At 31.8% G+C, this 12,016-nt stretch overlaps 2 protein-coding genes across 3 annotated transcripts; both read right to left on the bottom strand.

The window, feature by feature from the left end:
• Positions 1–1,646: 1,646 nt before the first annotated feature.
• On the bottom strand, positions 1,647–4,374 carry LOC113858881 (thioredoxin domain-containing protein PLP3B). Of its 2 annotated transcripts, none has more exons than XM_027491672.1 (9): positions 4,257–4,374; positions 4,085–4,177; positions 3,308–3,382; positions 3,168–3,215; positions 2,924–3,066; positions 2,744–2,816; positions 2,532–2,593; positions 2,176–2,273; positions 1,647–2,109 (listed from the first exon to the last, which is right to left on the bottom strand). In XM_027491672.1, the coding sequence occupies exons 2-9, from the start codon at positions 4,166–4,168 to the stop codon at positions 2,003–2,005; spliced, it is 690 nt and encodes a 229-aa protein (XP_027347473.1). In that variant the 5' UTR covers positions 4,169–4,177; positions 4,257–4,374; the 3' UTR covers positions 1,647–2,002. The 2 variants fall into 2 exon arrangements, with proteins under 2 accessions (XP_027347473.1, XP_027347472.1); XM_027491671.1 differs by having other exon boundaries at positions 1,672–2,109; positions 4,085–4,168; positions 4,257–4,355.
• A 3,920-nt stretch (positions 4,375–8,294) lies between these two features.
• Positions 8,295–10,719, bottom strand: LOC113859175 (AAA-ATPase At3g50940-like). The gene is made up of 2 exons (XM_027491991.1): positions 9,691–10,719; positions 8,295–8,841 (listed from the first exon to the last, which is right to left on the bottom strand). The coding sequence occupies exons 1-2, from the start codon at positions 10,717–10,719 to the stop codon at positions 8,350–8,352; spliced, it is 1,521 nt and encodes a 506-aa protein (XP_027347792.1). The 3' UTR covers positions 8,295–8,349.
• Positions 10,720–12,016: the final 1,297 nt, after the last annotated feature.

The following is a 12,016-nucleotide window of genomic DNA, read 5'->3' as shown; positions in this document are numbered from 1 at the left end:
AACATATATAAGAGATAAGAATAATATATTACTGTGTCAATTTTTAATAGTTAAAAAAACTCTATCACGCAACACATTTTTTCTATTTTTAACGATTACTTTAGGACTATACTTCTTTAGCATAAATAAGTTGTTAGTCTGAAATTTTAATTTTGGTCTTTATAATTTTATTTTTTTAGCCTCTATATTTGAAAAATATTGGTTTTAGTCTTTAGTCATTGTGAAATGATGACGTAGTTAATTTAAATATTGCGAAGTGTTAATTTTTTATAATTTTTTTGTGTCACGTGTTTCTTTGAGAATGACCGAAATCAACAATTTTTAAAAGAGCAGAAACTAAAACATAGAGACAAAATTTAAAATATGATGTATTACCAAACTATACAACTCATCCCTCCTAATAATTTCTTACAGGCACACGAAAGGTTCAATATACACACTTACACGACTTAATTAGTTAAGAAAGTTGAGTTATTCTGAACTATTGTTATAGGAGATGTTTTACAATATGCTTATTAAACATGATTACATGCATTATAGCTTTCAAAGTAATTTTTTTTTTTCAGAGAGCTTAATTTTGATAAAACTATTAAATCTTTTGAATTATATCACAATGTATTGACGAGTAAAACCTCAAGTAGTTTTAGAGTTTAGATTTCACTTATAAAAGAAGAAAATTATATAACTTTACTTCATTATATAAATAAACTAAATTCAATGCATAAAACTTAACTTGTTTAAACTGATTCATCTGACTCTTTCATACAACGACTTTTTTTTTTTTCCTTTATTAAAATTTTCTAAGCAAATATTTATTTGTCGATTTTGCACTCAATGGAAAGCTTTATGCTAAAAAATAGAGTTGATAAAAATAAAATATAATCTCACTTTTATAACAACTTAAAAGTAAAAGAATAAAATAAAATCAATAACAAAAATTGAGTTTTTTTTAAAAAAAATTATGATTACCAATAACAACCAAGTCCATTTTATTAAGTGCAATTGACTACACAATAATTAAAAAAAATCTAGAAAATTAAAATTAAGTAAATAATATGTTAAGTATATGAAACTTTAAATAATCAAACTTAGCTTTAAACATGAGCTTAGTTGTTTAACTAAACAAATTAATTTGATTAAGCATTTAACACGTTAATATCAAGTAATTAATGATGATTTACAATCCTTATGGCAGAAATACATAACCTTATCATATGAAAATTTTGTATTTATTTCTCTTCATAAATATTTTCAAATTTTAATAAAATCCCACCTATGATTAAAAAAAAAAATAGACACAATTTTCATATAACATAAAATCCTGCTTATTTAAAATCTACGAAATGGGAGATAAATACGTTTTTTACATAATAAAGTAATAAGAAAAAGGATTCATCTATTCTGTGCAAGTTTGCGCAAGTTAAGCTTCATTAATTATACATTTTTAACAAATTGAAAAAAAGTAAATTGTACAAAGTAATGAGGCTTAAGCTATGCAAGTTTACACAAGATAGATAAATCGAAAGAAAAATCAACATGAGAGGACTCATTTCCTGTATCGACACTTCATTAAAAGATATTGTAATAATATATTCTGACGTAACAATAAATGATATACTATGATAGTTCACTCACAACTTTCTTTTGGTACAATGATAGACAATAATGGGTCCTAATGCACTCACAATGGACAAAAATTAAATCCATTTTAGATCTATATCAATTTCTTCCGTTACAAATATAGATCTTAGTTCTATCTTTTGACACTCTTTAAATGGTAGAACTGTTAGCAATATCCTACTAGGAGTGAGTCCTTAAATAACAGGTTCATGCAATAGTTATACAACGGTAGAGTTCCTGTATAATAGACATGGATTCAAACCCCTTCCCAAAAGCAAACAAACTAAAAATGTAACAACGATTATACAAGCCCAAAATCCAAAAAAATATGAACAAGATAAACTGCAGATTCTTCTTTTATGATGCCACCAGCTGATTAAAGTTAATCAGAATCAGAATCAGCAATTACGGAGGATCTAATGGCTCTATGTTTATTTTCATGATATGAATCGTCTGCATCATCCTCATCCCTCTTCTCCTCAATAACGCCTGTCAAATGACAATTAAATAACTATCCAGTCAATAAGAAACGAAAAGGGCAAGTAGGAGCATTACCTTTTTTTATCAGCAGAGCCTCCAGTGTTTTTGACATAAAATCATCTTTTCCTCCCAGGTCTTGAAATCCTATCAATCTATCTACAGCTACTCCTTGTCTGAAAAAAGAAACACCTTAGCCAATGTGTATATATATATATATACTCCGTCAGTTGAGTTCAGTGACAACAGCATTTTATTTAGTCCAGGCTAATTTCTGCCACCAAACATCTATTAGCTCCTATCGTAGGCACAGCATGATAAGATATCAATTTTATTATTGTGTTTATTTTGGGCGAGGGGGAAGGGGTTATCCACTTCAATACACAAGGCAGTCAATTGACCAAGATCAAAAAGGTATAATATTTAGGCCTCACCTGAACAGTATGACACAGGGCAAAGTCTTGACAGCTAGTTTTGCAACAAAGAATGGCGCATTCTGCATTTTATTTTCAATAATGAACTTCACTCATTATGCACCAAGACAAACGATTGCTTTAAAATAATATGTCTAATGTTACAGTTACATTGACTCAACCCCTGAGCAAACACTAAATCATCTCTATAGGACTGTTCATGGCAAGCTGACCTCTGCATCAAGCTTGATAAATTTTGTATCAATATGCTTTGGAGAAAGGGACTTTAAGTGCTTATCCATTATCCTGGAAACATTCATTGATACAACAGGCACATATAACCATGAACGTCAGAAATTAAGAGACAGATAGACGTAAACAGTCAAGGAATAATATTTCAGTGAAGAACATACTTGCATCTATAGAACTCCTTATGGTAGAAGTGACAAATCACTTTTTCACTCCCAGTGACTTCGCCTAAGAAATCCCCCTCGGTTATCTCCCTGTATTCTCCATGACCTTTCTTCTTCCATGCCTCCCGTTTCTCTGCTTCTTTCTATTAAAGACAAATCCTTTCATGAATAACAAATCACTAAATAACAGAAGGAAAACAAAATGAATATAATTATGCTTCTCGGTATATATGGTGATGGCCACCTTAAGAGCTGCAATCCTATCTGCATGCATTTTTTCCAACTCAGGATCCTGACATCAACATTGTGTAGACCAGTTAAATTAAAAATAAGGGATATACACATATACATATTTGTTGAGGTTGAAAGGTATATGACGCATACATCCATTAACTCATCGAGGTCAACCTCTTGATTAACAGAATTTGATGCCTGTGCCTTCTCTTGAGCAAGCAATTCCTGCAGGGATCACAATATGTGTTACATTACATCAATAAGTAGCGGCTGGCAAAAGAATTATACATAACAACAATCTCCAGAGAAAAAGATTTTTCGAGAAAGTAATACTTAAAGACTACCCAAAACATACAGTATTCAACTATTCACCATCTATGGTAAGCTTCTCAAATGTTATCCAATATTAAGAATGCCTTATAAGAAAAGAAGCAAAAGATAATCAAAGGAAAGTGTTCATGGAAAAAACTCGAGCAATATTATAGGTTGAGTCCCGATTAGTTCAATTTTACTTGCACCGAATGAAAACACACGCAAATGCATAGCCAGATTCAAATTCAAGTAGTAAACAGAACATTATAATACAATAAATCCACCATTTTAAAACCAGCTAATTATTTCGCTCTTCTTTGTAAAAAATGACTTAAAAAATCACGAAACATGTGTATCGAAAAGGTTAAAAACAATAGAATCAGCTAACCAAACAAAAAGCAATTACGTCCGAAATAGCATAAAACAGCAGTAGTGAGAATGAGTGGTGTTAAGACCTAAAATTGACACGTTGGACAAAGAGGACTTAAGATCTCACACGTGTGTTAAGCGTAAAGCACAAAATGAATTGTGGGTGTGCTTATTTTGTTCCCATTGCATACAAATTCGTCAGAGAGGGGTTTTTGCATAGTGAAGTGAAAAATTAAATTAAATTACCTTCTGATAATCGCGAGCAGCTGCAGCCATTACGTTTCCAAATGCCAGATTGGACAGAGTGGACTTAACTGCGTTTGGATCCATCTTTACAATCTAAAAAAATCAGAATCAAAATCAGGATAAGGACTTTAATATAATAATGATTGAGAGGGAAATTAAATGTTGCTCACACCTTAAAGATCTGTACGAAGGCGCAGGGATCTCTTCGATGTGGTTGCCAAACGTGGGAAGCGAGAAACTTTTTCAAATATTTGAAGCTATGCTTGCTACGCTATTTTTCTTTTGTTGATGGAAGCTGTAGCTATCTGTACCGTCCACGAAGGAGACAACGGAAGGGAAATGGGCTGGGGCCCATTAGATGAGAAAATTTGCTGTGGCCCAAACTTTCTAATTGGATTCGTAATGACAAACAAAATGGGTCGCTTTTTCACCCCATTTGTGTTTATTGCACTGCACTCCTCTAATTAAAAAAAAAAGTTATGATAATAAAAGTTATTATAAAATAATATAATGACTATTATCTTTTTTTTCATGAACCTCTTTGATTTATTTAAAACTTGGATTTTCAAAATTTAAGTTTCAAAAATTATAATTTTGTTTTTGAAATTTAAATTTTGGAACTTATGATTACAATAAAACTTATGATTACCATTCCTTCCGGAATTAAATTTTCGAAAATTGATGATTGAACTTCCAAAAATATAGAGTTATGGCATAAACAAGCAATAATCTAGTAAGTAAATGTTAGAGGCTTTGTCCTGCATCGACCAAGGATTTATTATATATGGTTTCCTAGTTCAGCACTTGCATGGTTGGTGCATGTTAGCAATGATTTTCTTATCCTATGCAAAGGTAACGAGCCAAGAAAATTACCCACAAGTTGGTCCAAACCTAAAACACAATTTGGTGAACAAATTATCCAATTGGATGGAGAATGGAAGTGATATGATTATTCCTCGAAGAATGAAATATTTAAGTGGGAGAGAAGAAGACATTCCAAGAAAAGAAGATAAGTTTTAGGAGGAAAAAGAATAGAAAGTTCAGATTTCTAAAAATAAACTTTATTTATATAATAAAAAGGGTATTTTAGAGAAGAAAAAAAAACTAAAACAATATATATGACTGGTATGAAATATAAAAAATAAAGTGTAAAAATTATTCTTTGAAACAAATCTCGAAGTAAATTTAATTTTCTAATATATGAAGTAAACTCCTCACTTTAAAATGTGGCCCAAATTTTTTTAGTTGACGTAAAAAAATACAATATTTAAAAATATATTATTTATTATTGTAATTATTTAACTTGAATTGGAGATATTTTTTAAAAAAACAAAATCTTTACAATAATAATATTAACTAATAAGAGGATTTTTATTTTCTATTTATAATTATTAAATAATTAACAATAATTTAAATTCAAATTAGATGAATTTTGTCTGTTGAACCAAATTATCTTCCAATTAAAATTTATAGATTTAATTCTTAGTTCAAAACTTAAGGATTTGAAAAACAGCTAGCTGTAAATTCATAATTTTTAGACACTCATATATAAGCTTATTTTATAATTAGCTCATATTTTAAGTAATAATAGTAATAACAAAAAATAGAAATATGAATTACTTTTTAAAAATGCAATACTTGTTTTATTAAAAGAATAAATTAAAAAAATCATAAACAGTTTTGTAAAAATAATGTATAAATTACTCAATACTTGTGTTATAAATTTGAAACATATAAATTTATTTCATACTTTTATAATATAATAAGATAAACAAGATTTGAAAATAAAATTCAAATAAATATTTCAATTATAAATGTTGTTTTTATATTAAACATGTAAATTATTTTAAATTTCATTTTATTTTAAAATACTAGATATTTTTCTATTTTTTCTTTAAATAAAATAATTAACTTTTTTTTTACATAATGATTTATAATAATGATGTATAGATTGTTCTATTATTTATATATTTTCAAATCGTATAAGGGTGTATCACTTTAGTTGCAACAATATTCGGTACATGAACACATACATTATCCAAAATCTTATTGTGTTTCAAAATACTAAATATTTGTCAATCATTTCATATAAAATAAATAAATAAAAATTAACAATAACTTTTTAAACTTACACAACAACTAAATATAATGATAGATTACTCTATCATTTACAAATTATACAATTTTTAAAATAAAAATTTTCATCTTGTTTTTTATTTAAACTAAAAAATAAAAACAAAAATCTTCTTTTTAGTCATTCTATCATAAACTTTTCAATAAGGTTTCTAATTTTAATTTTATACCTTTGAGAAGGATTTCACTTCATAACTATATAGTCTTGATATTTTTCATAATATCGTGAAATACATAGGAGTAGAAGAGCTGAATTATTTTAAAACATTTTTTCTTTTAATTTTTTAATACACTACATATCAAATTTAAGAATGAAATAAAATTTTAACTTTTGTATAATTTAGGACAATTGTTTTTATAGACGTAAGATACAAATACTTGCCCATACGTAATTAGATTCGCAAAGTTAGATATGGTTAAATAAATCACTTTTTAAAATTTTTAGGGTTCTTTAAAAATCTTATCAACAATTCCTTCAATTTCAGTTTTCCTTTTTTCTATTTTTAATTTGTCATTTTTCATTTTTTTTTTTTTCCTCGTAGCAACTTTGGAGGTTGCAAGTCAGTGAGCATAAGATGAGATTTTCTTGTAGAGCAATTCATATGGCTTGATTCCTTCATTGGCTACGGTTGGTTGAAGTTCTATTAATGAGTGAGTCACTGCCAAAACACATTCTCCTTCAAAAGAAAGTGACAAATTAACATGAAACCTTAATGCTTTTGACACATTGAAGATAAGTGACCACTTTGTTGTGATGTTTCCACACAAGAAGTCTCATAAAGAATACCTTATTAAATAAAGAATCATTACATTATCAAGTTAGTAAACTCAGTTTCATTGTCACTACGAATAATTTTGACTGTTAAATTAATTTTGCACCATTTTGCAAAAGTTAATGAGATGAGATGAATTGAAACTTCCATTTTCTCTCTTAATAAATAAACTTGCAATTTAAGTTATCGGTGAGTTTGTGAATCGAAATCAAACTATAACTAAACTGAGAAATGAACAAAACTTCGTACAATTTCATGGTCCCAATTAAACTTATATTTCCCATTTTATGTACAGTAACAGTGTCCCTAGTACGTACAGTAATAGGGTCTCTAGTATGTGCAGTGATAGTGTCTCTAGTAGGAAGGGTGATGCTAATTGGTTCCTTGAGCTCACATGCTTCTTCAATGAGACAATATTTGTGTGTCCTGTAATGGGATGTCCCACTATCTAACACAACAACTTTGTGTTATAAATCAATTTGTTACAAAGTTGTCATGTTGCTCATTGCCTTTATTTCCCTGAGGTGTATTGTCAATCCATGCAAGAGGCGCTCCCCTGAACTCTTGTTTTCATATTGGCTTGGCCTTCACATTCCCAATTCAATGGATAGCCAATTAATTCGAAACATTTAGCTTTGTCATGGCCAAGTTTTCCACAATGTTCACATTTAAGCAGTCTTTTGTCACGTCCTCTTCACTTGTTTGTGGTGTGGAACGTTGCTCCTACTTTTGTTGTCTCTTCCTCTATCAGCCATCACCCGATATTATTCTCATTAAATCTTATTGAAAACTCGTCTAAGTGATGGCATAGAATCTGCATTTAGAATGGTTCCTTTCACTCGTGCATATCGATCACTATCTAACCTCCAAGAAAAAAGTGTGCATGATGATCTTCTTCTCTTAGCCAAGTTCTTGGGTGCACTCTAGTAGAGGTTGCAACTCATTAAGTTCATCCAGTATGCTTTTGAATTTTGTATATATTCAGTTACTGTCATGCTTGATTCTTGTTGCATCAAACCCAATGCTTTTGTATCAATGTATGCAATCAGTTATAAGAAAACATAAATTAGAGGAGGGAAGTATTCTCCCGGCAAACAACCGATACGGTTATTGCCTCTTACCAAATGTGGTGGACACGGTTTGACACCCATTCTCGAGAGCAGCCACATTAACAATCTTTTGTCATCAACTGCGCTAGAGAATTGGCTTGAAGTTAACAAACGAGAAAGAAAAGAACAATAATAAACATATGCCTCAAAATCTTGGGAAGATTCATAACCATAAAGTAGTAGTCTAAACGCTGAAGTCTGAACCAAATAAAAAGGTAAATTTTATGTCAGTGACTGATCTTATAAAATTTTAAATAGCCTTTAACTCAGTTATACATTCCTTTTCGTCGTCATCATTTTTTTCTCCTTTTTCACCACCATCAACCTGCTTCCTCTGGTGTTCTTCTTTATCCTTGGACTCCTGTTCCTTCCTCTTAGCCTCTAGTTCCTGACTTTCTTTCTTCTTTCTCAGAAAATCTAGGAGCTGTTCAAGAGTAGTTTCAATGTCACTGCTCTTCAGAAGCTGTTCTGCCACTTCAGCTGGAGTCACCTGGGTTTTCTGAATTGCCTCCTCAATTTCTCGGAAGAGAGAATGTTGTTTAATTCCGAGGTAATTGGAAGCTAGCTGCCTAAAACCACAGGGAGTGCAATAGGACATGGGGACATGAACGTCCATGCGACCAGGGCGCAGCAACGCCGGATCTAGCTTCTCCTTGTGGTTTGTCGTGAACACTATAATCCTCTCATCTCCACAACTTGACCATAACCCGTCAATGAAATTCAGCAGCCCCGATAGCGTGACCTGCCGGAGTACCAAAAATTATTAGGCTGAAATTAAAAAATATATAATGAAAGTGAGCATGTTAAATTAAAGTTTAGGCATCCACCAACTTCACTGCGAGATCACCAACACCAGAACCTACTACAGTGGCAGCCAAAATAGTTTTCCTTTTTGGGTGAATTGATATATAAAGTTATTATATACCCTTTTAGGGGTCATCCTATAACTTTAAGCATTCATGCCACTGGCATCGGGGAAAAATAATGAGTTATATTGTTCTGATAATTACATTTATTATTTTTTATTATATTATTTATTTTATCACTTTTTCTATTGTACGATTATGATATATACACAGTATAACTTGACAAATCCTGTCTGTGAGTCTCTAACTACCCTGAATAATAAAAAATAGGTTCGGCAAAGATAAAAGAGGTAAAAGTGAATGAAATCATGTTTGTTACGATTTGTATGCGTGGCCATGAATCTGAGGTTCCAAACCCCTCCAAAACAAAATAACATTTTCAGTTTTCAGTGGCAGAGCAAAATCTCAGTAATTGACATGCCCCGCGCCTGTCCCTGACCTCACCAACAAATGACAGAGCAAAACAATTTTCCAATTTGCATTGTTTAATCTAAATTTTTAAAAAATAATTTTTAAGAAATTAATTTTAAATTATCAAAATATAATTGAGAAATGTTCATAAATCACGATAAATTACAAAGGGCGCCTAAAATTCGCCGCAATGTTAAAATAGAGGTAATGCAATTTGCCAATGAAAAGCAGCAATATTCCATCCAACAACCCACAATTGTCACAAAACAGACAGAAAGAGAAATAAAAAACAAAAATAGGAATAAATAAAAAACCTGTTTTTGATTGTCGTTATTTGCGGTGGCAGCTCTGGATTCGGCCATGCGATCGTGGAACTGAATGGTGCAATCGATGTCCTCAACGACAAGAATGGACCTATTAGCCAGTCCAATGAGCAAGCGCCTGAGTTCGGAGTTATACTGCAACTCGGTAAGCTCCAAATCATAGATATCAAAGTGCAAGTAATTAGCCATAGCCGCAATCAAACTGGACTTGCCGGTACCCGGTGGACCATAAAGCAAGTACCCTCTCTTCCACGCCTTCCCAACCTTCCTATAATACTCCTTCCTCCTAACGAACCTCTTCAAATCCTCCATCACGAACTCCTTCACGTCACCGTCAAGTGCAAGCGTGTCAAACGTCGCAGGGTGGTCCAAATTGGTCCCCACCCAAGCGTCGTTAGGGTTCCCATACATGTTCTGATAATCCACCGTGAAAATCCTCAACGCCTTGCTCTCTTGCTTCATTGACTTGGCTTCTTTGAGAATGAAGGGGAGGTAAGTGTTGAGCACCATCTCCTTGTGCTTCTTGTGGAATGTCAGTTCTAAAGAGCGAACCTCCGACTTTAAAGTGGAGTTCAGGTCCCTTGGATTGTGGAAGTTTCTAGACTCCACTTGACGGCAGGCGAGGGTCCAGTTAAATTTGACGCCGTTAAAGACGTCTGTTAAGGACTCGTTGCGTTCCATTGTGAGGGTGAAGCTTTTCTCCGTGTCGGGTTTGCTTACTTTGAATCTGTGAGTGGAAGGGGAGATTCTGGCGCCGAGGTAGGTTTCTGCGGCTTCGTAGATTTGGTTGTTAACGAGACCGTCGAACTCGTCGATCACCATCGTTATGTCTGAAGAGAAGCGCGAGAGCACTTTGCGGATGCCGCCGGTGAAGTAGTCCCGGAACTCCGCCGGGAGGATTTCGCTGGCCACCGACCGGATCACCATTGCGGTGGCGGCCACGGATGCGGCTGTGGAGAGCACCGTCTTCGCGGTGGTGAGGTGGGACTCCGTCGTGGGGGAAGAAAAAAAGGAGGACATTTTTCATATATATATATATATATATATATATATATATATATATATATAAATGTATATTTTTATACAAAAGGGTTTGGTGAATGGTGGGAAAGGAAATGGTGTTTTGTTGTGTCAATGAATTGGGAGGGGTGTTTTGTGGTTCTTATAGTAGCAGTGTAGTGTTATCTGCATTGCTGATTTGGAATGCAAATTTTCAAATGAGAAGAACCCGAGAAGCATCGAAGGGGCTTCGTAAATGTTACTGACCCAACAACGTATTTGACCGAGTAGACTTGCTGATCAAGGAAAAAGCACTTCTCTTTCTTTCTTTCTTTCTTTTTTAAAAGAGCAGTGTTATTCGTACAAAAATTTTATATAATTTAGAAAATATGAAAAAATTAAGTAATGTGATAAAAAGAACTTTATAAAGTTGTTATTACATAAATTTATTTTGACAATATTATAAACCCTTTAAAAAAAAAAAAAACTAGCAAAGGAAAATTATACTTTTAATGTACTTTTTATTGAGAAAAACTCACGAGATATTTATTAAATTTCTTCTTCTTATTTTTTTAATTTAATAATTTTTTATAAAATTCATTTAATCATAAAATTATACATGTTTAAAAACATTAATAATGTTTCTCTTTTGTTTAACTGACATAACACGCCTTTTAGTATTTTTTTTAGTTATGTTGTTATTAATTGATAATGAATACTAGCATATAATATATGAAATATTTTCTTTTAAGACCTTTTCTATAAGCCGTACTAAACAGAAACAAAGATTTACGTAAATAAATATGATTTATGCAAAGTTTACTCAACGATTAAAAAATGCTTAAAAAACAAGTAATCACATTTTTTTGGAAGATGGAGCAATGTCGAAGTATAACGGAGGCTATGGTTTAGTTAAACTATGAAGGATAAACGAGTAGTTACAGATTACGCCAAGAGATTATAAATTCAAAATTTGGTGTCGGCATCTGTATCATAATAAAAGAAAAGGTTTGGTTTATTAACGTAGAGATTTTCTGCATTCCCCTAAAAATTAATTTTTTTTATTAATTTCTCCGTAGACTGAATGGAATCAATGGATTGACCAAGTTACGCCAAGTTGCTCACTGTTGAATAAAGACTAAGGTTGACTGACTCCCCCTATTTTTTTATACTGGGCACATGAATGAAAAATGCTCAATACCAACCACACAATTATTTACTCTTAGACAAAATCAAATACTATACCCACATTTTCTTTGTTTATTAATAGGAAAAACAATATTCAAACTTCATAGAATGAAGTTAATATCTCAAATCT

Source organism: Abrus precatorius, unplaced genomic scaffold, assembly GCF_003935025.1.
Source record: "Abrus precatorius isolate BTA unplaced genomic scaffold, Abrus_2018 Scaffold2, whole genome shotgun sequence".
NCBI classification, from domain to species: domain Eukaryota; kingdom Viridiplantae; phylum Streptophyta; class Magnoliopsida; order Fabales; family Fabaceae; genus Abrus; species Abrus precatorius.
This window is presented reverse-complemented; position numbering and strand designations above follow the sequence as displayed.

Excerpts from the sequence above, each read along its gene's own strand:
- LOC113859175 (XM_027491991.1), bottom strand. The coding sequence starts at position 10,719 with ATGTCCTCCTTTTTTTCTTCCCCCACGACGGAGTCCCACCTCACCACC. Across the intron at positions 8,842-9,690 it reads ATAACGACAATCAAAAACAG|GTCACGCTATCGGGGCTGCT; the intron begins GTTTTTTATTTA and ends GTACTCCGGCAG.
- LOC113858881 (XM_027491672.1), bottom strand. The coding sequence starts at position 4,168 with ATGGATCCAAACGCAGTTAAGTCCACTCTGTCCAATCTGGCATTTGGA. Across the intron at positions 3,216-3,307 it reads ACCTCGATGAGTTAATGGAT|GATCCTGAGTTGGAAAAAAT; the intron begins GTATGCGTCATA and ends TGTTGATGTCAG. Across the intron at positions 2,817-2,923 it reads AAGGAGTTCTATAGATGCAA|GATAATGGATAAGCACTTAA; the intron begins GTATGTTCTTCA and ends GAATGTTTCCAG.